At 51.8% G+C, this 27,664-nt stretch overlaps 2 protein-coding genes across 3 annotated transcripts in view; both read left to right on the top strand.

Moving 5' to 3' along the window:
* The window catches only part of GOLGB1 (golgin B1), a 46,707-nt gene extending 39,641 nt beyond the window's left edge, over positions 1-7,066 (top strand). The window contains exons 20-24 of the mRNA XM_062020303.1: positions 1,187-1,345; positions 1,478-1,575; positions 2,235-2,369; positions 4,568-4,670; positions 5,455-7,066. Of these exons, the coding sequence (XP_061876287.1) occupies positions 1,187-1,345; positions 1,478-1,575; positions 2,235-2,369; positions 4,568-4,670; positions 5,455-5,589 (630 nt within the window). The 3' untranslated portion in view covers positions 5,590-7,066. The remainder of the gene's footprint in view (positions 1-1,186; positions 1,346-1,477; positions 1,576-2,234; positions 2,370-4,567; positions 4,671-5,454) is intronic.
* A 2,377-nt stretch (positions 7,067-9,443) lies between these two features.
* LOC104556516 (hematopoietic lineage cell-specific protein-like) lies at positions 9,444-27,527 on the top strand. Of its 2 annotated transcripts, none has more exons than XM_062020302.1 (15): positions 9,444-9,532; positions 11,639-11,722; positions 13,322-13,395; positions 14,636-14,765; positions 15,925-16,035; positions 16,680-16,734; positions 18,815-18,925; positions 19,431-19,541; positions 20,171-20,226; positions 23,081-23,150; positions 23,378-23,514; positions 24,105-24,212; positions 24,695-25,004; positions 25,735-25,806; positions 26,182-27,527. In XM_062020302.1, exons 2-15 carry the CDS (start codon positions 11,639-11,641, stop codon positions 26,316-26,318), a joined length of 1,566 nt encoding a protein of 521 aa, XP_061876286.1. In that variant the 5' UTR covers positions 9,444-9,532; the 3' UTR covers positions 26,319-27,527. The 2 variants fall into 2 exon arrangements, with proteins under 2 accessions (XP_061876286.1, XP_061876285.1); XM_062020301.1 differs by having other exon boundaries at positions 24,102-24,212.
* Positions 27,528-27,664: the final 137 nt, after the last annotated feature.

Here is a 27,664-nt window from a genome sequence, read left to right as displayed (position 1 = left end):
CTGCTGCTCCAGGCAGCACCATCACCAACCCTGGATCGGGTCATCCATGGCTTTGCCTGAGTGGTGAGAATAGAGATTCCAGAACCAATCTGGGCCTTTGCCCTGTGCTGCTCTGTACTTTTAATGCAGACCTTTTTCTTGATGTGTAGTCTGATTCTTCCAAGATACAATCTGTGGCTGTGGTTTCTTTCTGTGTTTTCTGCCACTGTCAAAAAGAGCTTGTCTCTGTCTGCTTCGTGAATCCCTTTAATTTAATTGTAAGTTACTGTAAAATGTCTCTTTAGCAGACCACAGCAGTCCAGCTCTCACATGGCCTTCTCCATTGCTGATCCTGCTCTCCCTGCAGTGAGCAGGCTGGGGGTGGGCAAGAACCTCAGAGAGGTCACAACTGGGACAGCTGACCTGAATGGACCAGAGGGATATTCCAGGCCAAATATAAATCACATTCAGGAGGATCAGTGACAGTAGTGTCTGAATCAGCAACTTTTCTGATACTGAACTTTAATGCCCTTTCTCTAAAATGACCAGAGGGAGAAGGGAAGAGGACAGAGGAGAAGAGGAAAGAGAGGAGGGAAGATGAGAGAGAGAAAGGACAGACTGGGGAGACAACAGAGGAAGGCTAGAGGAGAGCGAGGGAGGCTAGCAGGGAGTGGAGGGGGAGGGAGACCAGACAAAAGGACCAAAGAGTGAGATTATGTGAAGAAATTTGTTTCCAGGTTCCATTTCTATTGTCAGGAGTTCTTTCTAGACTCCTGAAGGAATTTCCTTCTTCAGAAGGCATGCTTGTGATTTGCAGGGTTGCCTGTGATCTTGTTTCGGTGCAGTCACGAGCAGTGTGGTTCCACATGGCAGTGGAAGACTCAGCATTCAGCAGTCTCCAGAAAGAGACTTGCTGTCAAGGAGAAAGCATACTTTATTGATGATATTCCTGAATGCTTTAGGTTGGTCTCAGCACTTCAGAAATGTTGGGTTTGAAGTGTATTATTCTGTACACACAGATGATGTTCTGGGACTGCTGGAAACCTTGGCCAGAAGCTCGTGCTGGAGATTGTTATGGGTCGGTGATCTCAGTGATGTGCAGTGTGGCAATCCCCATGCTCTAAATAGAATTCTTATCCTCAGTTAAACACGTTGGAGAACAATTTTGCTTCCACAAAAACCCTTGCCAATTGTGTTCCCTTCTCAGCTGTCTCAGGTCTTTGAGGAGAAGAACGCTCTGTCCCTGCAGCTGCGCGGCAACAGCCGCAGCGTCGGCGAGAGCCATCAGCGCTACAACGAGGTTCTGAACCGCTGCTTGGTGCTGGAGAGGCAGCTCCAGGAGCTCCAGTCTGCAGACAAGAGCATGGTAAGGGTGGTCTTCTTGGTGCAAGGGAGGGAAAAGCTGATTGCAAAAGGCTTCACTGACAGTGCAGCACTGTAGCTGCTTCCTGTCCTCTTCATTCAGTGCTGCCTGCCCTACGTTCTTGCTTTCTTTCAGGAGCCATTTGCAACAGATGCTGCTCCAGGAGCACCCCAAGAAAAGAATGAGCCTCGGGGAGGCAATTACACACCAGAGCTGCAGGAGCTGCAGCTGAGGTAAAACCTGAGAATACAGGGGTGGGGATGTTAGTCCTGATGGAGGTCTTTGGGCTAGTGATGAACCTCCTTCTGTTGCTCTCTGCCAGGGGGCTGGAAAAACCTCGTTCCACACTAGGACCTTGTGGGAGTGGAGGAACTGCTCTATGCCCTTGACAGCTGTGGTTAGTTATCTCTTTGGATAGAACTTTAAAAAGGAAGAGATAACATGCAGTGGCAACTCCAGTTGACTGTTGCCAGCCAAACTAGCATCTTTGATTTGATGGGCTGGGTCCTCAGTAACTGCTCAGTTGTATCAGTGCTCCTGGTCTCAAGGCTGTTAGCCTGAGAGTATCTGGAACTGAGACTTAGAACATGATTCCTTGTAACTCGTTGGAACTAAGATCTACCATGTGATTCCTCGTACCCTTTCAAACTGGTTTGCAGAAGGTGGGGCCAAAGATGACAGAGCCAACAGACTCTTTAATGATGTGACACACGAGGTTTGAGAGATTCATCTTCTCTTCCTTTCCAAGTAATTTACAAATATTAATAAAAGATAACTAAGTGTTCTGTGAGGTGGAATCAGAGTCTGTTCATGTACTGCATCAGCGAATACAACAGAAACAGAATAGTCTGTGAATCAAGCCTTTTTTGGCATGTGTTTGGTTATCTGACAGGTTGTCTGAAACAGAACATTTACATAGCAGCACGAAGCAGGATCTGAGGTACATAGAGGAGCAGCTGGAGGAGGAACGGGACCGTCGCCTCGCCGCAGAGGAGGCACTCTGTGCAGCACAGGATCAGATCAGGAGGTGAGGGAGCTTGAAGAAACAGGCAGTATCACCATAAAAGCGTGGTGATCCCAGCCCTGTGTTCATCTGCACTTCATTACATCCTTCTGTCAGAAGTCACTGGGGGCACAGAAATGACCAGACCATATCTATCACAGACGCACCAAGTGGTTGTGGTTGGGAGGTCTGGTGCCCCTGCTCAGGCAGAGCTACTCAGAGCCAGTTGCCCAGGATGCTTTTGAGTATGATGAAGACTTTACAGCCTCCTTGGGCAACCTGTGCCAACGCAATACAAAAGTGTTTCCTGATGTTCAGGCTGTCCTTCAAATGTAGACAAAGATAGAATGAGACACCTGGCCAGACATTAAGACAGATTGACTAGAAATGAGATGCCAGCTTTGTCAATGAGTTAAGTGCTGAAAAACATAATTTGGAGAGTGGGAACTGGGTGAAAGCAGAAGAGTTTTCATACTTCCAGGGGATTTGTCTCCTCAGTCCATGACCTGTCTGTCATGGGCAAAACAGTTGTGACTTGAAGAATGTCACTCAGTTCTAATGTATGGCCAATCAATGCAAACTTGTAATTGATTTGGGTATTGAGAAACAATCACTTAGGGGAAAACACTTCCTCTTATCTATCCCAGACTCAGGTTCAGTTTAAACACCTCTCCTTCCTTCTTCCCAGTATCCAGGCCCATTGTTTGCTCTGCATCCTACTTGGTCCGTTTGGTGAGGCAAAGGGCAGGGTGGGAGGCTGGGCTCATCATGTAATGAGTTCCCTCTGCTGCTCCTTGTTTCTTACTCATTTTGTCCTTTCCCTAGCAGCTACCACCCTTTGTTAAATACATTTTAGCAGAGGCACCATACGCCTCTGGCTGTAGTTTTGGCAAACGATGAGCTATTATCCATTGCCAGGTCATCTGTGCCTGGTACAGGGCACTTTGTGGCCTCCTGCCACACAGCTCTCCCTGCAACTCCCTGTTACCAAAACCTTGCCATTTCTACCCAGTGCATTGTTTATATCAGGTTACTTGAGAGATGCCCTTAAAGTCAGCAGAGAAAAGGAGGCTGAGCTAGACTAGAAGTTCGGGTTAGGATACAGTGGGTTAGAAATTTCACCTCATTGACTATAAAACTGGGGGAGTTTATCACTAACTTGATTGTAGGCATTTGTGCTACTTTACTTGAAAACAGTGGCTTTCTTCTGACACATATGCTGATTCTGCCAAAAAATAACAGTCTGTAGGGAAGAATTCTGGGTTAAGTTCCCTGGTCATCAACACACAACTCAGACAACTGTGGCCCCTTCTGGCATTACAGTCTATGAAAGCTTCTTACAGCTGATTTCACTTCACTGACTAATGCTAGCCCAAAGACTTGACAGTGCTGGTTCTGCATTTCATCCTTAAATAGTATCTTACCACTCCTGATTATCATAGAATCACAGAATGGTAGAGGTCGGAAAGGACCTTTAGAGACCATCCAGTCCAATTCCCCTGCAGAAGCAGGTTCACCTAGATCAGGTCACACAGGAATGTGTCCTGGTGGGTTTTGAAGAGCTTCAGAGAAGGAGCCTCCACACCCTCCCTGGCACTACTGGGCACAGAGCTGGCATCCAAAATAATTTCATAGAATTTCAAATATGCAGTTACATCATCTGCCCTGGCTGTTTTCAAGTTCCACACTGTGAAATTTCACTTGAAGAACACAGAGACCTCAGTTAAGAGTCTGAAGTTCCTGAAAGACAGAAGGAATAAAATAGCACCAAAACAATCATGAGTTTTGAAGTGAGAGTACATAAATCAGGCAAGAAGGGACTCCACTGCCAGCAGCTGAATTGTCCTCTCTTGTGGACAGGAACAGTGATCTGCACATGTAGCACAGAGGGTTTACTTCTGTCTCTCTGGGCACAGGAAGCAGGTGCCACTGAGTAAGTATGGCTGGGATAGAGCCATGCCTACTCTGTCACAGTTTCACTAGGCCCCTTGGTAGAGGAGAGAGGACTACTCCTAGCTGGGTGATCCAGCCCTTCTGCTCAGCTTGAGCCCAGGAGGCACTGCAGCTGTACAAATGAGCCCACTTCTTGTCAAGTGAGGCTGTGCCTTGCTACGATGGCTGATGACTTTTTGAAGAAACACCTCTTTTCCTAAGCCTTGTCTACAGTGTTGGTTTGAGGCATTGAGAGAAACTGAATCGAATGTCATGTGTTTCTGTGGCAGGTTGCAGTCAAGCGAGTGGACGTCCTCAAGTGCTAGTGTTGATATGACTCCAGGTCATGAGCACTCCCTGCTGATTGACTCCATGGATAATAATTCCAGCAAAGTAAGAATTGGCTTTCACAAACTGGGAACCTACAACAGCTAAATCCTTCTTAAGGGGAGCTGCTTCCCATGCCCTGAATGAGAGCCTGGCAGCCACCCATCCCCTTTAACTAAGGATGAAGCGCTGCTGAAGAGTTTGCCTTCTGGTCCCTTCAGGACCTGGGGGTGGTGCTCTCCAGAGCAGCATCAGCAGAATGATGGCAAGAGCTATAACTGGGTGCTGCTCCCTGCTCATGCTTGGGCCTAGTTACTGGAAGAGATGTTTCTATTCCAGCTGGAACTTTGCCAGGCCTTGTCCGAGGACTCCTGGCAGAGCCCCTGTAGAGTAAGATCACTCTGCAGCAGCTTGTTAACAGCTTCAGTTCAGCTGCAAGGGTAAAAGAATGCAACAAATAGATTGGTTTTTTCCTCTAGGCCAGAGAGTGAATCAGGATTCCTGGTAGCTCCAGAAAAGTACCTTAGATCCATGTGCTCATATTTCACTTGTAGGGGCTCTAAATTTGAAGGGACCAAATGAACATCTAGAGGGAGGTGTTCTGCGTTCTGTTGCCCTTTCTCAAGCAAAATTGGAGAGAGCTGGTTCATGAGGCCTGCAGAGAGGGGGGAAGGGGAATATTTCACTGAGGATTGGCTCTAGAAGTCAAATCTGTCAGTGGAATATGTTCAGGAAGGTTCCTGCTATTAGCTTAAACAAACTTACCTCACGGTCTGGAGAGCTCTGGGTGGAGGCAGCTGGGGGACATCTCCATTTCTGGCACTGACTGGTCTCTCTTTTACTCCTCCAGGCTCGGAATACCCTTGGACTGCGACGCCTCTTACGCTCTCTGTTCCGTTCTCGGACCCACCTGCCGCTGCTAGTGGCCATGTATCTGCTTGCTATCCATGTCTTGCTCTTCCTGTGCTTTACAGGCCACTTATGAACAGGAATAACAGCCTTTTCTTGAGCCACAGCCCTCTATGTACTGAGAGCCTGCATTCCCTCTGGACAGGGTAGCACCCAGCTGCCTTCTTTTTCCAAAGCAGCCCTTAAGGAGCAGCTGCACCCAGCAGCTTGGACCTAGGCTGCTTGCTGCCTAAGTATGCAGTAGCCAGTGCTGACACTTGGGATCTGTCTCCAGGACATCTGCCATTCCTTCAGTGTGTCTAAATGAGAGGTACATTTTCTGAGCCAGGGTCCCCACACTACAGGCTTCAAGGACAGCCATCAGTTCCTGTACCTGGAGGTAGCACCACTCATTTCATACAGAATTGGGCTGTGGTAGGTTACTGCCTTACTTCAACGCTTGTAGAAGCTGCAGGATCTTCCCCCTCTCAGACTGAATCAGCAAGTTGGGTTGGGGAAACCCTGTAGCTAGGTAGAAAAGAGAGAAACTTCTTCCCTTTCTTCTGTCCCTTAGATTTGTTCCGTGGCTCAGTGCTGTTTGAAATGCACATCCTAAGGAAGATGTGGACGCTGTAAGGAATGTGAGTTTCAAAATCACGTTTCCTTGCTGAGCTGCATCTCCTGATGAAGAAAGGGCAAAATGAGCATATCTGGACCTGCTGATCATTCCATGTAAAAACAGTCATGTGTCTGCCCTGACAAGCCTTTAAAATCATTTCAGTCAGTTATTGAAAGGGAAGAGGAAACAAGACACTTTTTAGCTCTAAGTTAATAACCTTGCTATTTCTAGCATTTGTGCACCTCTCACAATGAGAGGTGCCTGTGCACCTCTTGAAATGACAGCAGCCATGCTCCTGCTTTCTTGTCCACTGAACTGTTGTCACTAGATCAGACCAGTCAGCCAGAAACTGTCACCTCCTATCTGAAACCTTCTAGCAGCCCTGCTTTAGGAATAACCCCATGTAGAAGGCTAGTGCTGGTCATTGGACTTGTTTGACTCTAAAGCAAACTTATGCAAAGGGACTTCTTGCAGGATATTAGGGAAAGCTGTTTTCTAAGGAACTCCTGAATATGTCCTGGAATTGAGACAGCCCTTTCAAAGGGAGAATGCTGAATGCAAAGCAGATAGTTCCAGTCAAGCTGCTTGTCAGAGACCAGTGGGTTGTTCTGTTCAGAGTACTTGCCAGAGGGATTCCATCTGCCTCTTGCTAGAGTATTAACAGTCACATTTTTCCCATGGGAAAGAGGTAGTTCTTTTGATATTGCTGATAAACTGGGATTCTCTAGCCAGTGAGGAAAGCCTATGTGAGGATGGATTGATTTCATCATAGTAGCTAAAATAACACTATCTCTGGCAGGTCCAGAACATTGGCACTATGTTCGTCTGTGCACTACCCCTCATTGTCTGTGTGGATTTCCTCGACTGTGTACAATTCAGTGACCAAACACTTTGCCTACAGCTTTCTGGGGCATGTGCTCCTGTATATATAATAAAGATTATTTTTCAGATGGAATTTGTGTAATGGCATGTTGCTGTCACAGGCCTCTTGAGGATATGGTGCTGTGTCGTATCTTTTACAGGGCCACCATAAGACTGTGGGCCACTACTGTGTACACTTCCTTGTATGCTGACTGCAGCAGCTCTGTTTCTTCCTATTGTCTGAATGCCTGTGGAGACAGCCTTTTTCCCCATCTCACCTCTCTCTCAGCCTTTTCCAGCTGTTGCTGTAGTGCCAGAAGAAGGAAATAGCAGTTTAATAGAGAAAGCAATTCCACTAAACCAAGATCTGCCTGGGTTTACTTTTCTTTGCAATTAGGTGCATTAGACTGTACAGTGCACTCTGGTTTTATCTGAGTTGGTTTTTCTTTTGTTTTCAGGAGTTGTGCAACCCCAGGAAAGTCCCAGGACATAGCAGCCTACTCCCAGCTTGCTGTTGCTAATGTAAATGGGACTAGTTCAAACGTTCTGACCTCTTCCAATCTTTTTGTAGCCAAAGACAGGTACCTTTGTTCATATTCACTACTGCACCCCACCACCGCTGTTAGAAGGAAAGCCAGTCACTGGATGTTGTAAGAGTGTGGATAATGTTTCCACTGTACCTAACAGGAGCAAGAATTCTAAGCAAAGTATGTTTCCTTAGAGCTCCTGGTGCAGCTTTTCCTGAACTAAGACAAGCTTCTGCTGGTTCAGATGGAACAGTTACAGCTTAGAAGAGAAGGCTCTAGAGAGGCCTTAGAGCAGGTTTCCAGTAGCTAAAGGGACTGACAAGAAAGCTGTGGAAGGGCTTCATCAGGGGCCTGGAGCGACAGGACAAGGGGTAATGGCTGCAAAGAGGAGATATCCAAATTAGATGTTAGGAATAAGCTTTTAACTGTGAAAGTGGTGAAGCACTGGGACAGGTCTCTCTGGAGCAGAGAGTTCCAGCCCTCAGGTATCTTGTGGCCTTCCTCTGGACTCATTCCAACAGCACCATGCCCTTCTCACGTTGTGGGGTCCAGAGCTGGACGCAGGACTGCAGGTTGGGTCTCACCAGAGCAGAGGGGCAGAATCCCCCCTCTCTACCTGCTGCCCATGCTGCTTTGGATGCAGCCCAGGGTACATTTGGCTTTCTGGGCTGCCAGCACACATTGCAGGCTCATATCCACCTTTTCATCCACATCATCCTTGTTGACCTTCATGAGGTTCTCATGGCTCCACTTCTCCAGCTGCCCGGGTCCCTCTGGCTGCCATCCCGTCCCTTCCCTCAAGAGTGTGACCACACAGCACAGCTCAGTGTCACTGGCAGAGCTGCTGTGGGTGCCCTCCATCCCTGTCCATGTTACTGGCAAACATTAACGAGTGCTGGTCCCAATCCCAGCCCCTGAGGAACACCCCTGGTCACCGTTCTGAACTTGGCTATTGAGACATTGACTGCAGCTCAGAGTGTGACCCTCCAGCCAGTTCCTTACTCTCTAGAGGCAATAAATTTATGTGGGACAATGTCGAATCAGGGAATGTTTCTTTATTGAAAGGATGGTCAGGTGCAGGAAAAAGCTTTCTAGAGAGGTGGTTGATGCCCCAAGTCTGTCAGTGTTTAAGAGGCATTTGGACAATGCCCTTAACAATGTGCTTTAACCCCTGGTCAGCCCTGGAGTGGTCGGGCAGTTGGACTAGATGATTGTTTTAGGTCCCTTTCAGCTGAACTCTTCTATTCTAGGCCCTGTTTATCTTGCCATTATATCATATAGAAATGACCACTCAGAGCTTTTCTTGCTCCATTTCACTCAGAAAGGAAGTTGTTTTTCTTTGAGATGATAATCTTGTGTCAAACTAGTGCATTCATGCTACTCCTTCCAAAAGTGTGCACTTCCTACCAGTAAGCAGCGTGCCAAAGGGTTTGATCTGTAAGTGCTCAGGATTCTTTAACTAGCTGTTTTCCATCTTCCTGGTTCAAGCTTTTTTTCTCCTTTATTTTTTTTTTGGTCTTGGAAAAGCTTTCACACATGTCTGTGTCTCTGTTTGCTCAGATGTAATTGTGATGCACCGAGTCTAATGTCCTAAGTCCTGTAAGCAGCACCTTGCTTCCTTTGCATCTCACTGTAGGTGTCAGGCCCAGGGGCTCAGCCTTTTGACTTTTTTTGTACTTTTATGGTAGAATGGCTTTTGGTTTTTTGGAAGAGATGAAAAATGGAGCTCACCATCTGTTTGTGCACATCATCGTGCCCCACCAAGCACTGCTGGTGGTGCCAGCAACGTGTCCCCTGGGTGCAGGCTGTGCCAGGCACAGGGCCCAGCAGCGTGCGAGGGAACCGCCGTGCCCCAGCACAGGTTGTGGTTCTCATGACTTGAGCGAAGCTGGGGGCTGGGACGCAGGAAGTGAAGACAGCTGAAGTTAAAACAGGAACTTGGAGCACACAGCAGTCCGAAAGCCCTCACTAAACCACAGGTGCCTGAGCACAAAGCATCGGCTTTGCCAGCAGGAGCTGCTGAGCCTTTTAAGGTAAGAAAGCTGAGGGGGATTTGATAGTGGAAAGTAAGAAATGACAACAGATACATGGTTTTGGTGGGCAAAGAGAACTCCTTCCTGACCCAGCACGTGTGAGGTGTAGTGCTTGGCATTTGCTTCTTGCTCTGTTCTTTTGTCATCGCTGTTGCCCTTGTGTTCAAGGCTCTAAGGAACCAGGTTTCCAAATGAACCCGCACAACTGTGCTGAGCGTGGTAGCCCTGTGTCTGTGCTGTAGTGGATGCTTTCAAGGAGAAAAATGCGACAAACTAAAGGGCTGGGATGCTGCACTGGCTGGTCTTCACTGCAGAGGAGCTTTGTGGTGAGGTTACAGTCTGGATTGTCCTGACTCCCGAGACTCGTGGTGGGTGTCTTTGGAAAGCAGCAGTTTACAAGAACTGTTTATGGCAGTAGGTAAAACCCTGAACTACGTGCCCTGCTGAATACGCTGTGCTAGCTGGTTATTGCTGGTGTTTTATAAACAAAAATCAACCACAAACATCAAAAATCTTTGGAGTGAGAAATGCTGATAAACCAGGAAGGGGAGGAGATGGAAGGGATTGCTAATTGCGCTGCATTGCCCACACCAGCCTTCCTGTTTCCCCTGCTTTTATTTGCAATCAGCTATATTCAGTTTGTCCTAAGATCACTGTCAGTGCACAGCAGAGTGTGTTGCAGACCTTCTTCTTTCTGGTTGTTGTTTTTTCCCCCTGAGGCAGCCTGGGCAAGGCCTAAAGCCAGACCTTCACGTCAATCTGCCTTGGCCCTACACCCTCTGCCTTAGCTAACTATCTGGCTTTTGTTTAACAAGACTCATCCCTGCTGTGCCTTCAATTTCTGTTGTCTTTGCTGCTTGGTCTTGAAGTGCTGATTCTGTAGACAACTGGTAAGGGAAGCTTGAAACTGAATTGTACTGTACTGAATTAGGTTATGCACTTCACAGCTGTTTGTATTGTGCAATTAGCTAATTGACCTGCATAAATATTTAGCTTGGGCAGAAGGCAAGTGTCCTGGGCCCCTGAGGCAAGTTTGGAGGCTCCTGTACGGTTTTAGGCCTGAGGGGTTAGTGCTGTTGAGAAGCACATAATAAAAGCATGCTGTTAAAGAGCGTGCATCACGCAGCAGTTCTCCTCCTGCCTCTCAGGGTGTTCACAGGTGTAGGTGATGCTTGCTGTGATGTGAAACAGGCTCAGCAGCCCAGGCTTTGCTGCACAGTCCGTTCCCTCGCCTCTGCCCCAGTGAAAAGCTGCAAAAGAGCAATTTGAGGCTCAACACCACATGCAGCAGCACGTGGTAGGACACGAGAGCTCTGCTGAGAACGATTGCTGGGTTGTGTAGGGGCATGCAGGCCACGTAAACTTCTGTCTCCCACTTTGTAGAAACTGTGTTGTTTGGACAGGGCTTTTTCACCGTCGTTCTTTCATGGGCACCTTGCAAAGGAAATGCAGGAGTTTTAGATTTCACATTACTTTTATATCACTTCCTCTTCCTGGGCCTTTTGCTTCCTCCAGGCCTCTCTGGACAGCCTGTGTGAGCTGTACCACGCAACTTCAGCCTTTTCAGCCCTGCTCACAATGATTTAAGCCCCATTTCCTGTTTTTACCCTATGACAGCCATAAACACCCCACAGTGCACTGTACCAGCACTGCCAGACCAGCACACAGCTTCTCTCTGAACCTTCTCTAGGACAACAGGCAGTGATTGAAAGGTTGGAAAACAGACAAGCGACCACAGTCCAGCCTCAGCACGCACAGCAAGCCCTGTGTCCTGGTGGCAAAGCCACGGCCCCTAACGTGCCACAGCTGTGCCTGACAGAGGGAGGTTAAAGCAGAGAGCAGCCTCCCACAGCACAGAGAATGTGTTGGAAAAGCAGGTCTGGTAGCACCACCACGTTAAAATAAGGTGTTTTCACTGTGGAGTCGGTGTGTGTGAAAACTGGGGTTTACACTTAAAACCTAGGGCTCAAGAGGAGCTGTTTTGGGGCGCCCTGGGCTGTATGAAGGACCAGCAGGGCAGACGGCCTGAAGGGTCTCCCCCAGCCTGGGTTATGCAGTGACTGCAGGGTCTGACGTGCCCATGGATGCCGTGTCCTCCTTGTGCAGATGTGGAAAGCGGTCGTGGGACACGACGTGTCCGTGAAGGTTGAGGCTCAGGGGGACGACTGGGAGACTGACCCTGACTTTGTGGTGAGTGCCTGGAGTGTGATCCGTAACGGTGGTGTGGGTGTGAGGGGCGCAGTGGGCTGGGCATGCAGCACGCTGGCCGTGCAGCGCCGGCCAAGGCCCCGCAGCCCCTCGCAAGTACTGTCACATCATTCCTGACCCGCATCTGTGTTTAGTCTCCAGAACTTCCCACAGAGTGTACCCCACATCTGACTACAGGTGCTGTCGCTTAAGGAGTGTAGAATATTGAGTTTCTTTTAAACCTGCTCCCTGTGACCTCACTGAACCCTCCCCACAACTTTGTTGTAAGAACCAGCGAAGACACATCTTCTCTTTCCAGCGCTGTAATTGTGTAGGACCCCAGCATCACCTGCATTTGTCTTCTTGCCAGCTGGAAGAATCCTTCTCTGTTTACAGTCATCTTGTGCAGGTGCAGCTCTGTGCCTCTGAGTAGCCTTGTTTTCTGTCTCATCCAGTTCTCTGGGTGAGCTGATACAAGGACAGAAGGGCTCAGCCTGTGGGAACCCCATGGGCTCACACAGTGCTGTGATTTTCCTTTCCTATTTGATTCTCTGCTTCCCAATAAGCCACTCACTCACGCTTTGGCTTTTTGGCCAGTTTGCTGTTCTTCTGCATAATCACACATCATTCTGTATTTCATACTCCTTCCTGAATGGTGAATATTTGGAACCATTGTTGTACAGATATGAACAGGAGTTTTGTTTCTGTGTGCTTTGTTTTTGTACTTATGGACAACAACCTTTGTTTACAACTCCATCACCTGCTGATCTGGCATCACAAGATTTTTCTGTGCTGCTTTGTCTCCTGCATTTTGTGAACCCGAACAGGCCTTCACTAGCTCAAGACACTGACATCTCATTATTCATACCTTTTCTGAACCTCCCAGGAGCACATAGCCAAAGCCACGCTCCTCCTTGCATCAAGGAGAGCCGCACATGCTTTACCCATGGGTCTCCCCGATCGTTGGTTTCCTTTCTCAGACGGTTTCTTGACGGGACAGTCTCCCCTGTTACACAAGAGTCCCCCGGTTTCGAGGCTCGGTCTCGCCTTGCTATTTCCAGTAAGAAATTCCAGTTTGGAAGAGAAAAGCAAGTTCCCTCTACAGCGTTCCAAATTAGTAATGTTTAAAAAAACACTATGCTGCCGATTTTTTGGGTTGTTTTTACTTCAGTTCTTCCATTTGTGGCAGCATTTGAAATCAGCCTGAACAGAGTAAGGCTTTTATTCCATTTTGTATATATTTTTAGCTTTGCCTTGTATTAGGAAACAGTCTATTGACGCTTCAGCTTATCAAGCACACATTCAGACGTCCCAAAAAGTGAAAACACGTGCTGTGCTAAAAAAGCCGAGGCAGAGCCGCGGGCCCTGAGTGAAACCCTCCCTGCAGCAGCCCTCCGACGTCCTCCTAAACCATAGACCGCTGCGGTGTGTCTGCTGCGAGCTCTTCCCCGAGCAGGAGCGATGCGGCTTCCGACGGGACCCCGTCCCGCCCGTTCCCCGGGACCCTCCTGGTCCTTCGCCCGCCCCGCCCGGGTCCGCCGGGGGCTCGGGCTCGGAGCCCCGTTGCTCCGCGGGCGCTGACGGCTGCGGTTCGCTCTGCAGAACGACATCTCCGAGAAGGAGCAGCGCTGGGGAGCCAAAACCATCGCGGGCTCGGGACGCGCTGAGCACATCGAGTGAGTGCGAGTGTGGGGCCGGGGCCGGGGCCGGGGCCGGGGCGGGCGCCTGGGTGCGGGGCCGGGGACAGCCCGTGACCGCCGCGACGTGCCGAGACGGGAAGTGGCAGCGACCGCCGAAAGCACCCAAATAAGGGCCGGTGAGCGGCGGGGGCGGAGCGGCGCTTGGCTGGAGCTGCCGCCGGGGCGAGGGGGGAACGCCGGGGCGAGGGGGGAACGCCGGGGCGAGGGGGGAACGCCGGGGCGAGGGGGGAACGCCGGGGCGAGGGGGGAACGCCGGGGCGAGGGGGGAACGCCGGGGCGAGGGGGGAACGCCGGCCGCCTGTGGTGGGCGACTTTCGAGTTCCTCCAGGTATCGGCCGTCCCCGCGGCATAGAGCTCCTGCTCCTTCCCTGTCCGAAGCTGATCCTATCCATCAGCTCCCATGGGACATCCCATACTGCCCGGCACACTGTGGCTAGTGCAGCACACAGCGTGGCTAGTGCAAGATACAGCGTGGCTAGTGCAACACACAGCGTGGCTAGTGCAGCACAGAGCATGGCTAGTGCAAGATACAGCGTGGCTAGTGCAGCATACAGCATGGCTAGTGCAAAACACAGCGTGGCTAGTACAAATTACAGCGTGGCTAGTGCAACACACAGCATGGCTAGTGCAGCACACAGCGTGGCTAGTGCAACACAGCATGGCTAGTGCAGCACACAGCGTGACTAGTGCAAGATACAGTGTGGCTAGTGCAGCACACAGCGTGGCTAGTGCAGCACACAGCGTGACTAGTGCAGCACACAGCGTGGCTAGTGCAGCACACAGCGTGACTAGTGCAAGATACAGCATGGCTAGTGCAGCATACAGTGTGGCTAGTGCAGCACACAGCGTGGCTAGTGCAAGATACAGTGTGACTAGTGCAGCACACAGCGTGGCTACTGCAGCACACAGAGAATGGGAAGCGTGGGCTCCTGTAGAACACAGGGTGTAGCCCTGAAGGGAGGCTGCAGGCTGGGACTGGTCCCACCCACTGAGCCCACTGCTCTGCAGCCTTTGCCAGCCCCAGGGCAGCAGCATCTCCTGCCCCGGGGCAGTGGCTGCACGTGTGGCTCACACAGAGGGGCCCAGTGTGGGCACATGCTGACAGTGGGTTTACTTATGTCCTGCTCTGTGCTGGGCTCTGGTGTGGTGCAGGGATACTCCAGTTGGCAGCATGGGTCTGCACAGTCCCAGTGACGTGCCCTAACTCTCTCACCAGCATCCATCAGCTGAGGAGCAAGGTGTCAGAGGAACATGAGGTCATCAAGAAGAAGGAGCTGGAAACTGGCCCCAAGGCCTCCTATGGCTATGGAGGCAAATTTGGAACAGAGCAGGACCGGATGGATAAGGTAACTGATGCAGAGGGCTTCCTTGGGCCCCAGTGCAGAAGTGTTCTTTCTCATGAAGGAAGGAGTGTCGCTGGTTGCTGGGGTTGGAGCCCTGGCGTGGCTGCACAGATTCACACAGGTCCAGCTAGTCCATAATCTGTCTCCAGGCTCCATTTGAACCCATAATTTGTCTTTACAGCTTCCTTGCAACACTCTCCTTAGCTGTGAAGAAGGAGTTTCTGTGGTTTATTTCAAACATGCTGCTTAGCAATTAAATGAGGTGCCTCCCGACTTGTGCTTGGAGAACTGATGAGTTCCCTCTTCACATGCTCTGTTACACACCTCTGTCATCTCTTCAGAGAGAAGCTCTGGTTCATATTCTGTGTTCTCACAGCAAGTCTGTTTTGTGTTGTCTGATAAGCTTCACCATGCTGCTTCCTGTACCTTTCAGCATTTAATGCTTTTATTTTCATTCAGAAGGGAGGTGACAAGGTGCAGTAGTGTTCAGGATATGGGGTCACTGTGGGTGTGCAGGATACTGGGACAGCAGGGTGAGAAACAGACATTTCCAGGAGACCCAAATGAAGCATCTATGCTCATGCCCCTTGTGCTGGAGCAGAGTGAGGTTGGTTTTATTGAGCAGCTCCTTGGCCTTCGTGCAGTCTTAGCAGGATGTTGCAAGTGTTCAGCCTGTCCCTTCTCCTGAGGAGTGTGTGCAGTTCCTGGCCACGCTCTGGCAGGGAGCAGTGGGACCCTGGCCTGGGCTGGGTTAGCCATAAAGGGTGGTCCTGGCCAGGTCTGCTGGTCTTCTGCAGACAGAGCTGCTGCCTCGGGGATTTCTGTTGCGCATGCCCGTGTGCAGCTTTCTCCTCAGCTTCTCCACGTGGTTACCCACCACCCTGCCCCACTGGTGTCTGGGAGCAGCACGTATCCAGCACCCCACGGCTGGCATGCTGGGTGGGATGGCTGCCCTTGAGGCTGCACCACAGGCCCCAGAGCAGAGCTGGTGCTGGCAAAGGCAGCGTGGAAGGCGATCCACCACCAGCACGGTCAACTTGGACCTGTCACATCATGGCTGAAGCGGCTCAGCTGCAGGGCCAAGGAACTGTGTGGTGCCTTCGCCTCTGTCCCCCTGCCAGTCCGCCCCTGGGTGCCCACGCTATGCTGTCTCCCCCCTCAGTGTGCAGTGGGCCACGAGTACGTTGCTGCTGTTGGGAAGCACTCCTCACAGACCGATGCAGCCCAGGGCTTCGGGGGCAAGTTCGGAGTCCAGCGGGACCGAGCTGACAAGGTATGTTGGATGAGGCAGCTGAAACAGCCACTTGTGGCCTGTGTTTGGTGCTGCCCCTGAAACACTGGGCTATACTTAAGCTTGTGGCTGGAGGTCTGGGCATGCCATGCACCACGATCCCCACTGCAGCACACAGCTCACCTCCTGTGTGCAGGACAGTGAGGACAAATGGCAGGGCACTTGCAAAGACTTTCTGGTGTGCATTATTGTGCACAAAACCCAGCCAGCCCTGTTTGTCTTGAGGCCGTGGTGTTTTGCATCTCCAAACCCCAAAGCTGTGCCATACACAGTGACTGGCCACGGTGGGGCTGGATGGGGACGGCCAGGATGTGACCCCCTCCATGCACACCCTATGTCAGATCTGCCCAGCTGCCCTGCCTGCTGATAGGATGTGGGCTCAGGATTGTGACTCTGACCTGCAGTGCCTGGGGTCTTCCAAAGGCCTGTTCCTGGGCACACTGTCCCATGCACAGCAGCGGTGGTGCAAGAGGCTGGGGAGCCCTCGTGTACCTGGCAGGAAGCAGCCAAGTGCTGCATGGTGCAGAGCAAGCCGGGAGCAGGGTCCCAGATAGCCCCTTGGGGAGGGTGGGTGAGACCTGGCTTGGTCCTCGGGACCACTGATGTGCCTCCCTTTCTTGTTCCAGTCAGCAGTGGGCTTTGAATACAAGGGTGAGGTGGAGAAACACTCGTCCCAGAAAGGCAAGTCCATGGGCATGTGTGGCCCCGTGACACTTTGCCCAGCTCCTGTTCTGCTCCCTGTGTGCTGTGCTGTCCGCTGTGGTACAGGCTCCTCTGTTACTCCCCTGCTGTCACTGGTGTCAGATTCATGTTCCCAGTCAGTCACCTTTGCAGACCCATTCCCCACTGTCCTGTCACCACCTTCTGTTGCACATCCTGCTTGTCTCTCTGTTTTGCTTGGATGGAAACCACGTGGTGGCTGAGCAGAGGAGACGTACCCTCCCACCCTGATCCTTGAGGGATGGATAGTCCTCCCTTTCCTCTCAAAGTCCTTCTGAGCAGCTGCTCCAGAGGGAACCCAAGCACTGCAGGGCTCCAGAAGTGATTGCTGAAAAAGTGACATGTAAGAAAAGGCACAACAATGATTATGGAAACTAAAGCTTGTGCAGCACCCAGACTGCAGAATTCTGGAGGTGTTTCGGCTAAACTTTGGCACATGCATGCAGGCATCTGCATTCACTAGGAACATGGCAAGAACTGAAACTAAAGATACTTTAAATGTTCTGCAAACAAGAGAAGATGAGGGGATAGGGTCTGTTAGTGTTTCAGATAAGTGTGAGGAATACTTCAGTACCAAGGAGAGAACTGAACCACGTTCCTTTCAGAGGACGGCATAAACGCAGGAAGACCTTTGAGGCATTCTCAGTTGACCTTAAAATAATGAACCACATGCAGTTGTGCTGGCTTGACATAATCTTGTACAAGAGACTGTAGACATAGAAATTCATCAGGGTGTGTGAAGTCACAGAAACCACTCAGGACAAAATTAAAATGTTGGAAATCGGGTGAAGTGTTTTCCATAAACACACGCCCACCCTGGAAACACCAGCATCAAGGTAACAGTCCTAAAGTCTCTATTTGCTGAGAACAGCACCCTGAAAGGTCCATTTTGTAACGATCTAATGGGTAAAGAATAACTTAATCAAGATCAGTTTAAGAAATTTGTAGGACTTACTCATCCTGAAGTGACTGAGCTGCTATGAGACAGAGCCTTCTTGAATTCAGAATGATTTCCTGCACGTTTCTCTGGATGACAGTCTTCATGGATTGATAGGGCTGGATTTGCTGGAGAAGCCCCAACTCATTCCTGTGAAATGCAGACCTGTAAGAACAGGGTCAGGGAACAGAGAGAGGTAACTCGTCTGCTCCTTCTGAAGGGCAGGATTTGGAAACAAAGCTGGCAGACCAGGTCTCTGAAAGGAAAATGTCTCTGTACAGCCAGCAGCAAGGATAGAGGCTGAAATTTCCAGGAACATCAGCCAATAATGACAAGATAGTCCTCAGAGAATAAATGAACACAGCTGAAGAAGTTACTACATTACTAGTTTAGAAGATGGAAAAAGGGGAGGAGTGAGGAAGATGTTCTGTGCCTGAATCACATCATGATCCAGCACGCCAGAAATAGTCTGGGAGGGGAGCTGGAGCCTGTCTCCAGAGCTGTGGGTTCAGCCTTTGCTGCAGGTTCAGTGATTTCCAGTCAGTGATTTCCTTGTACAGGTTGAGGTTCCATTACAGCAAGTGTAAGCTGTACAACAAAAGTTTGCCATTTCTTCTGTACTTTCAGAGGCTCAGTGTACTTGTTCACAGGCTTTTCCAGACACTTCCAGTCAGACCATAGACTGGAATCCTTGCTTTGGAGATGCAAGAGTGGCTGGATGCCCAGGCTGTCAGTGCCCAAGTCTCGCCTTGGCTTTGCATCCTTGAGTGGCTGAGCTCCCACTGCCTCCCCAGCTGCCCTTGGCATGTCACTTCCCTGCCATCGTGTTCTGCCGTGTCTTCTGCTGCGTCTTCTGCTGCCCACAGTCCTCAGACTGTTGCTCTCCACACTTGCCCTGTGCACCCATTCCCATGGGCCCCCATCCTCAACAGCCCTCATGGTGCTTCTTGTCATCCACTCTGTCCCCTCCAAACCTCTTGCTCTGTCTAGTGTTTTCCATCATTCCTGCTGATCTTCCTCCTCCCTAGTGCTCCTCCCCAGTGCTGCTCCCCATCTTTACCACCTCCCCTCACCAGCAGCATTTCACTCCATGCACCACCTCAGATTACTCCAAGGGCTTTGGTGGCCGTTACGGTGTGGAGAGGGACAAGGTGGACAAAGCAGCAGTGGGATTCGACTACAAGAGCCAGGCAGAGAAGCACGACTCTCAGAAAGGTGAGCTGGGGGAGCCTGCTGCAGCAGGCAGGGTCAGGTCTGTGCCCACTCTGGGCTCTGGGGCACTGTGCTTGGCTTTTGCATCTGCTGCACGGGTGATGGGAAGAGCTGTTGGGTGCCCATTGCTTGCAGCAAGGGAATGGGTCAGGTGAGGAGAGCCACTGCATGGTGCATAACTGCTGAGAAAAGGTCAGGACAAATGAAGAGGAGCAGCAGATGTCTATGGACACAGGGATTTCCTGGGCAGTATGTCACAAAGGGAAAGGGGCAAGGGGAGCCCAGGCAGCTGCCAACAGCGGGTGACATGTCCCAAGGAGGAGGGAGGGCTGTTGCTGCAGCCATCAGTGAGGAAATCTGGCCTTGCTCTGTGTCTTAGAGTCTCTAAGCCCTGAGCAGGGAAGACTGTGGCCCCTCTGAGAACAACCTGAGCTCACAGCGCCGCCACTTTTCTCCTTCCCTCTGTTGTCCTTTCCTGTGACCATGACCCGGATCCCTGTGGCTGAAGACTATTCTGTGGGCTTTGGTGGGAAGTTCGGAGTCCAGAGGGATCGTCAGGACAAGAGTGCCCTTGGCTGGGACCACCAGGAGGAAGTGCAGCCCCACACATCCCAAACAGGTAGGACAATACTGCCAGCACAATTTCCTTGGAGCACACACAGACCCCCAGCTAGTGGTTGTGCTTGACAGAGATCTGGCTGCTGAAAGCTGAGTATGTTCACTGTGTTGTGGAGCAGCTGTGGTTCTGTGAACCCCCAAAGCACAAGGGTAAACTCTGCCAGAGTAGGTGCATGCTTGGATCAGAGGGGGACATTGAATGCAAGTCCCTGAATCAGGCTTCCCAGACTTCCCAGACTGTGCTTTCTGAGGTACATTTCTGATCATAAGCTCATTCAAAAGGTGAGCACATGAGAATGAGGCAAAGCAGGTTCCAGGAATCCTTGACTACTGTGTGTTTAACTTCAGTGAACAAAGCTATGTTGCACTGCAGTGGCACAAGGGGCTGCTCAGCTCGGTGCCTTGGGAGCAGGTTTGGCAATGTGCAGCACTGAACAGCTCCACACTTTGCTGGCAGCAATGAAGGATCAGTCTTAAAGCTACTGTCAGGAGCATTCTGCACCTATTGTCTCTAATTAGTTCCATAAAGTGCAGACAAAGCCAACTCATTTCACTGGTCAGAGCGTACTGAAGTCAGAGGTGCACACAGAATACAAAATATTATAAAATAGCCTATTTTTTTCCATACAGACTACGCCAAGGGGTTTGGAGGCCGTTACGGGGTCCAGAAGGACAGAGTAGATAAGGTAAGATGCCTGCATGCTGCAGCCAGCAATTGCTTCCTGCAAATCACTGTTCTTTGCATTGCTGCAAGAGGAGAAACTTCCCAGGTAGAGCTGAGGTGCCACTGCTCAGTGCTCAGCTGGTGCAAGGGTGAGGAAACCAGCCTGGTGTAAGTACCAGAGGGTGCAGAGGAACCCAGCCTGGGGACACCATAATGCAACAAAGAAAAAGTGGTTTTCATTCTTGGCTGCTTTTGAATCACTACTCTCAGACTGAACACTCAGACACCTGCACTGCCTTGGGGCAGGATGTGATAGCAGAGCCAGTGAAGAGCTTTCTAAGGCCATCAGACTGTGCTTCCTGGGTATCTAGTACCAGTTGAGGTACTGGAAGCATTCTGTCTGGCTGCTTCTATCACTCCTGCAGGCCCCCTGTGCACCAGTGCAGTCAGGGTGAACAGTGAGAGCTCCTTGGAGAGGAGCTTTTGTGAGAGTACAGCCTTGTGAGAACTCTGAGGCACAGGCTCTTGCACCATGCAGGAGCTGTCTCTTACACCACAGAAGTGTTGGACTGAAGGCCCATCTGGTGTCGTGTTCCCAGTGCTGACTGCTGGGTGATGGTTGTGCAGAGAGCAGTGTGCACACAGTGATTTGCCTTGGACTGCCTCCAGTGAGAAGCTGGTATTGCTGTGGCTGCCATTCCTCTTGCTGTTCTTGCTCAAGGCATGAGGTTTGTTAGCAGCTGTCATACCCACACACAAACAAGGCTTCCCAGAAGCTGGCTCGAATCCTTGGTCCCTCGGGTAACCAGCTTGTAGACCTCCCCATGTGTGAGTATCCAGTATCTCTGGCCTCTCTGGTGTCTGGCTCCTCATCCATACCCCTCACCCTCAGCTACTTGTGAAATCTGGCCATGCCTCATGGCACTCTGTAACTCATCAGCTTCTCTGTTGTTTGTTGCCTTCTGCGGGTTTTTCTATCCTGTCCAGGGCTTTCTTATGATCTGTTCAGGTTGCTGAATCTCAGGCCAGGACCTAGTCACCTGCCTGCAAACCATAGCAAAACCCCTCAGGGGTGGGACTGGCAGGGATCAGCCTTGCATGGGAGGAGGTCATCCGTCCAGTTTGCTGGGTCATGTTTTGTGTCTGCGCTGAAGCCAGGCAAGAGCTCGAGATGCAGACTGTCTCAGGCACTCGGATGGATGTGGGGCTTTGGCAGGCTGCCCTGCAAGCTTCTTCAGGAGAGGGGATCTTGCCAGCAGATGGTGAATCTGCATGGATGGGGATGACCTAAACAATGAACGTGCTGAATGGTGGTGGGGCTCTGGGGCGTTTGGAGGAGGCAGCAAGAGTGCCTTCCCCGAGCCGTGCTGCTTCTGTTGTTGGGCTCAGTGGTGTGCCTGGTATGGTACTAACATAGGAGGAAGCAGATGAAGACCTTCTGCAGGGCCCTGGGCCAAGGAAGAACATAAACACATACCTGTGACAATCAAGCATGTTCCTTTCCATGGTGCACGTGTAGGCTGGGCCAGTGGCAGAGTGGGAATGGCGTCCCACCGTGGAGGAGAGTAGCATGGTCTGTGAGTTTAACAGCAGCAGCTGGAGGTGTGTTGTCAAAACGCAAAGCATCCTGTGTGTGGCAGGAAAAAAGCACACTAAATCAGATGAGCACTTGTGCAACAGTCAGGGCTGTGTGGAGGAGCAGGATGCAGAGAGGGGATGATCAGCTCGTGGTCAGCTCAAAGTGGAACATGAATTTTATGCATTTGGAGAATACTGAGGCATTATCAAAGACAGTAAAAATAACAATGTTTGGGCATTTACCTAAGTTCTTCATTGCCTGGTTTTCAGGCACTGGAGCAGTACCAAAGTCATTGCTCCAGAGCAAAGCATAATATACCTCCAGACAATCTTAAGTCCCCTTTGACAGAGCTTTGAACACTAAGTGCAGGATTCAACTCTCACACTAGGATTCCTAAGTTTAAGTGCTGATGTATAAACATGCTCAGTCTCTGCTGCAGTCTGTGCAGACCTGGTCCTGAGCTGTGCAGACCTGGTCCTGAGCCTGCAGTGCTGTCTGTCTGCTCAGGGGTGTTTTCTTTAAGGGGAGCAGAGCTGCTGTCTGGGCTCCACGGGCTGCAGTCGCTGTCCATCCAGCCCATGGGTGACGCCTGCAGGTAGAACCCTAAATGTGTCTGTGAGGGTCTGACAGCTGGGTCCTGCCTGCAGGTTGCTCTATGGATGATGGTTTTCATATGACAGTAGATAAACCCCCTCTATCTCACTTCCTTTTTACCACAGACACCCCACCCATGCTGTCACCAGTTTATCCATCTGGTCACACCTCACAGGGCCAGCAGTACCTCAGCTGCTCACACACTTTCTCATGTTGCTGATTCCCAGCCTGTGCTGCTGCACACAGGTTCTGCAGGCAACAGCCTGCCAAGGGACAGGCATTGTTTGTGGTCAGGAAGCTGCAGCCACACATTCAACACAGGGAAGTGCTTCTGTGAGTGCAAGGGATGGGTCCCCTGGCCTCAGACGGGGGTAGGCTGCCAGGCATCCACGCAGCTCTGTGCTGTGCTACCAGGGAGTGCTTCTGCCCTGAGTGCCAGCCTTGCTGGCCACTGGCAGCCATCCTGCCACCCTGCAGCCTCCCTGCTGGGCTCCACGTGGCCTTCTCAGTCCTTGAGCAGGAGTAGCCCTTGCCTTTGGCTGGAGGGCAGCAGGGAGCTGTCAGGGGAGCAAGGCTGAGGCCAGCAGCCTCCCCAGACGCAGCTGAGAGCAAAGGTTCTGGTCAGGAGCAGCCGGGTGCAGCGGGGCATCTCAGCACCGGCCTTGCTTAACCAGCTGGACACTTGGTTCATTTCCTCTTGCAGAGTGCTGGTGGCTTCAACGAGATGGCAGCTCCCACCTCCTCATATGAGAAAACAAGGCCCCTGGAGGCAGGTGAGAACTGAGTGCTAGCCCTGGGCTTGGTGGGAAGCTGTGGCCTCGTGGCCCCTCTGTCAGGCACCATCAGGCTTGTGCTGCGGTGGGATGGGGGGTTTACCTGCCTTGAGAAGGTGGCTGACGTGCAGGTTTCTCTGAGAGACAGAGGTCTGGGTTTCTCCTGGGTTCTTGGGGGGGTTGAAAAGGAGCCATTGAGGTGGGCTCATCAGTTGTCTTCTCCACAGGAGCTTCCAGTAGCGCCAGCAGCCTGCGGTCACGGTTTGAAACGCTGGCGAAGTCGGCGGAGGAGGAGAACAGGAGGCAGGCGGAGGAGGAGAGCAGGAGGCAGCACGCCTGGGATGGCCCAGGAGCTCGGCAGAGGGTGAGGCATGGCCGTGTCCTCCAAGGCTCGTGGAGCCAGCTTTTCCTCAGGGCCATGCAGCTCCATGTGCTGCCTAATCTCTGTACAGTAACCTCCTGGCTAAACTGCTTCCCTGCAGCTGCCAGGGGCTGCCATTGGCCTCACAGCTGTCACCACGTTTTCCCTTTTGGCACACAGAACAGGACATGCCTGCAGCCAGCCATGGCCCCCTGTGCTTTGCCAGGGCTCCTTCTTGCTTTTGATGCCTGGCAATCACATCTCCCCAGCAGAGCCATCCCAGCAGTCTGCATTCAGGGCTTCTCAGGCTGGAGATTGCACCCAAACCCTCACATTTACAACCTTTCTTCATGGTGCTGTTTCTGCATTTGAGGTTTCACCAATAAAGCACTCCCTGATACATTCCCTCCTTGAGGCTGCTTTCAGCAGACCCCACAGTTGTCACAGGCCTGCTGGTGTCCAGCTTTATGGGACCTGAAACAGATTGCGCCTGGAGGAACGTTTTGTGTGTTGCTCTGTTGGGAATGGGGACAGACCTTGCTCTGGACCTTGTTCAGAAGGATGGAGGGGATCTGATGACTTTTCTCCAGCAGGACATTCCACAGAGGGAGAAGGACCACGTGGAGACAGCCCCTGCTGCTGTGCCAGAGCGGGGGCCCGGGAGCCGTGACCGGGACAGACCCTTGGCAGGAGGAGAGGAGGTGCCAGGGCGGGCTGGGGGTTGCTGGGAGGGGACAGGCAGGGGGATTGCACCCCAAAGGGGCTGCGCCTCAGGGCAGCCCTGCAGGAGGAAGGGGGCTGCAGCCACAGTGTGGGAGGGGCTTTGGAAGGAGGGACGTTGGGCTGGTGCTGGATGTGGCTGTGCAGCACCTTACGCCAGACAGGTTCTCGGAGTGTGCCAGGACAGCAGCAGCACATTGAGCTGTACCTGCCTACATCTGTGAGAGAGGCTCAAATACTGGAGCCCTGAGGGTCTTCACAGCAATTCCAGGTGCTAGTTTAACCCAGACCTAATGGCTGAGCTGTTTCCCTGTTGTGCTGAGGATGGAGCTCCCATTGTGGTGGCCCTGAAGGCACCTGTGGTGGAGCAGGTTCCCTTGTGTTGGGTGCTGTGCATCCGTGGGAGACCTGCCTGCAGTGGATGCTTTGGTCATCTTTTGGTCATATTCTCACTTCATGGCAGGGGGCAAAAAGGGAGGATGAGGAAACACCACCCACTTTGCCACCGAGGCCAGCAGATCTGGGTGAAGAGCTGTGCAAGGTCCCCAGCCAGGATCAGCCCATCTACAGTGAGAGTTTGGATGACAGTGGAGATTATGAGGAGTTGCTAGAGCCCTCTCACTACTGTGATGGTACCAGTGGAGGTGATGACTATGAGGAGCTGCCAGCACCCTCGGGAAAGTTGGATGCCATCTATGACTATGGAGAAGATGGAAGTGAGGACTACGAGGTGATCCTTCCTGAGGAGCCCAGCCAGAGCCAGCCCCACCTGGGTGAGTACTGAGGGAAGAGCCCATGTCTCAGAGAGCTTGTACCTGTCTGCTCACCTCACTGGATGTGTGGGGCAGGCTCCTCAGGGAATTTGTGTACTGAAGTCTACTGTGGTCAGGGCAGCAGCCCATGATGTTGCAGACTCCATCATCTCTCACTCCCTTGCCCAGCCCCAAGGGGCAAGATCAGCTGCATGGGGTGCTGAGCCAGGCAGCAGATATCTGCTGGACCAGGACTCAGGCAGGCAGACAAGAGGGCTGACAAGGGCTCTGAGGAAGCTGGACCTAGGTGGATACTCTTGGTGCTGTGCTTCCTGGCAAGTGACTGCCAGTGCTGCACTGAGGCCTGGGATACCCTCTGAATTCAGCCTGTTGCTCAGGCTGATCTGATGGTGTCTCCTGGAGGGCAGGGTAGTCTTCCTCCAAGCACATAAGCGAGCTGTGTGGGCTGCTGTTGATGTTTCTGTCACAGCTTTGCTGGTGCTGGAGATGGTGACTGCAGAGGCTGGAGCTATGCAGAGCCTTTTTCTTGGGAGAGGAATGAGAGGCATCAGGACCTTTCTCTCCTTGCAGAAGGGGAGGGAAGTCATGCCTTGCTTCAAGCCATTGAACCTTCCCCTGATGGCAGGGTTTGGCTGTGGTTCACCCCAAGGCTGACAGCTTGGGGGGAGGGTGGCACTGGCTAAATCTGTGAGACTGCTTTCAGCCTCTCTCATCTGCTTGTCCTCTGCAGGGAAACCAGACAGTGTTTATGATGTAGAGAGACCTGGGACGTGTGCAGTGGCTCTCTATGATTACCAAGGAGGTGGGTGTGCATCCAGGCAGTGGGGGGAGGCACTGGGAGGGTGGTGAGACCCCCTGGCTGGGGAGGTGTGACAGGGAGGTGATGGGTGTTACACCATCAGCAGTGGTGAGGAGATTTCAACCAGGTGGTTTAAACGTCTTCCTCTTGGAGAGCAGAATGAGGCAAGACTTTGGAACACAGAAGCCTCATCTTTCATCTGTGAAGTCTTGCTCCTTCTCTGCTTTATCTGTGCTGTGTGGTGGGGGTTGAGTGAGAGAAACTGAGGGTCACCAGGACGTTAGTTCTGTATTCTCCTCTGGGGTGGGGGGGTGTCAAACCAGCTCTCTCTGGAGTTACCTTTGCACTGTGACTGTATTTTATGGATGACTTTTGCAGATGGAGAGGATGAGATTTCTTTTGACCCTGATGACACAATCACACACATCGAGATGGTGGATGAAGGCTGGTGGCGGGGGCAGTGCCGGGGCCGAGTGGGGCTCTTCCCAGCAAATTATGTGAAGCTTCTGCAGTGAAACCAGCACTGTCCAGGCTGCTTCCTTCCACCCTTTGTGGCTCTCTTTCCTTCAGCTTTTCACGTGTTGATGGCTTAATTTGGCTCAGCCTGGCATGTCTAAGTGCAGAAAATAGCAAGGAGCAGACTGTCAGTGTGTTAGGGAGCGTTTTGGCTGCACTCAGGAGGGCTTTGGTTCCCATCCATTTCCAGATGGGAAGGGTGGAATGGTTTAAGAGCATGTGAGTGCAATGTAAGATGTCCATAGGCTGTCCCACATGCCAACCAGCAAGCTTGTGGAAGTGTGTCCTTTCCTGTTCCCAACAGGGCAACTCACAGGAGAGACACACCAAGCCTAGGTCAGTCAAGGCAGAAGGGACATGAGCTACAGGAGATATTTTAAGTTGCTGTGGACCTGGATCTCAGCTTATCCAAGGGTCAAGTGAAGGCCAAACTTGCCTTTGTTCCCAAGAACACTAGTTGAGAAATAATTAATAAATAATGGTCCCACCAGTTTAATGAATAAATCATAGGGTCACAGAATCACAGAATGGAGGGGGTGTGCAGGGCCCTGCAGAGCTGCTGCAGCCCCAGCCCCTGCTCCAGCAGCTGCCCCTGGCTCAGGGGGCACAGGAACGTGCCCAGGCACAGAAACCTCCCAAGAAGGAGCCTCCACACCCTCCCTGGGCAGCCTGGGCCAGGGCTCCCTCCCCTCAGCACCAAAGGACTTGCTCCTCCTGGGCCAGGGGCACTGCCTGTGTGCCAGCCTGTGCCCGCTGCCCCTTGGGCTGCCACTGCCCAGCACACACCAAAGTGTCACCTCCTGACCCTTTAAGGACCCTTTAGGTACTTGTCATGTGTTGCTGAGGTGCCCCTGAGCTCAGGCTTCTGTTCCCCAGGCTGAGCAGCCCCAGGGCCCGCAGCCTTTCCTCCTCACACACGTTCCATCCCCTCAGCATCTCGGAGCCCTGATCATAAGGGAGTCAGATATTTGCTGGAGGGTGTGCTGGTCTGAGCTTTCCTGTCTGAGCATTGCTATTGCAGTTTGCAATATCCTGCTGATCACACTTGTACGCAGCTTGGTGAAGAAGCAGCTCTACCACCTGAAGGTCCATAAAGTCTGTAACTGCCCTTTGGGCAGAGTTCCTGTCAGCAGTGTCTGTGTCAGCAGTGTCTGTCACTGCTGTGCTGTCCCTTGCAGCTGTAATAAACTGCTCCTGTTCTGGCCTGACGGCAGTTGCATCACCATTGCTCTGTGACAGCACATTCCCTTGTGCCTGGGCTTGGATCCTCATACAGTAAAAAGGGCCCCTTGTACCAGCCCTCCTTCACCACAGCTGTAGGGAAAGGGCTGAGCAGGGGGGAAAC

The sequence above is a fragment of the Colius striatus genome, chromosome 1 (genome assembly GCF_028858725.1).
Source record: "Colius striatus isolate bColStr4 chromosome 1, bColStr4.1.hap1, whole genome shotgun sequence".
Classification (NCBI taxonomy): domain Eukaryota; kingdom Metazoa; phylum Chordata; class Aves; order Coliiformes; family Coliidae; genus Colius; species Colius striatus.
This window is presented reverse-complemented; position numbering and strand designations above follow the sequence as displayed.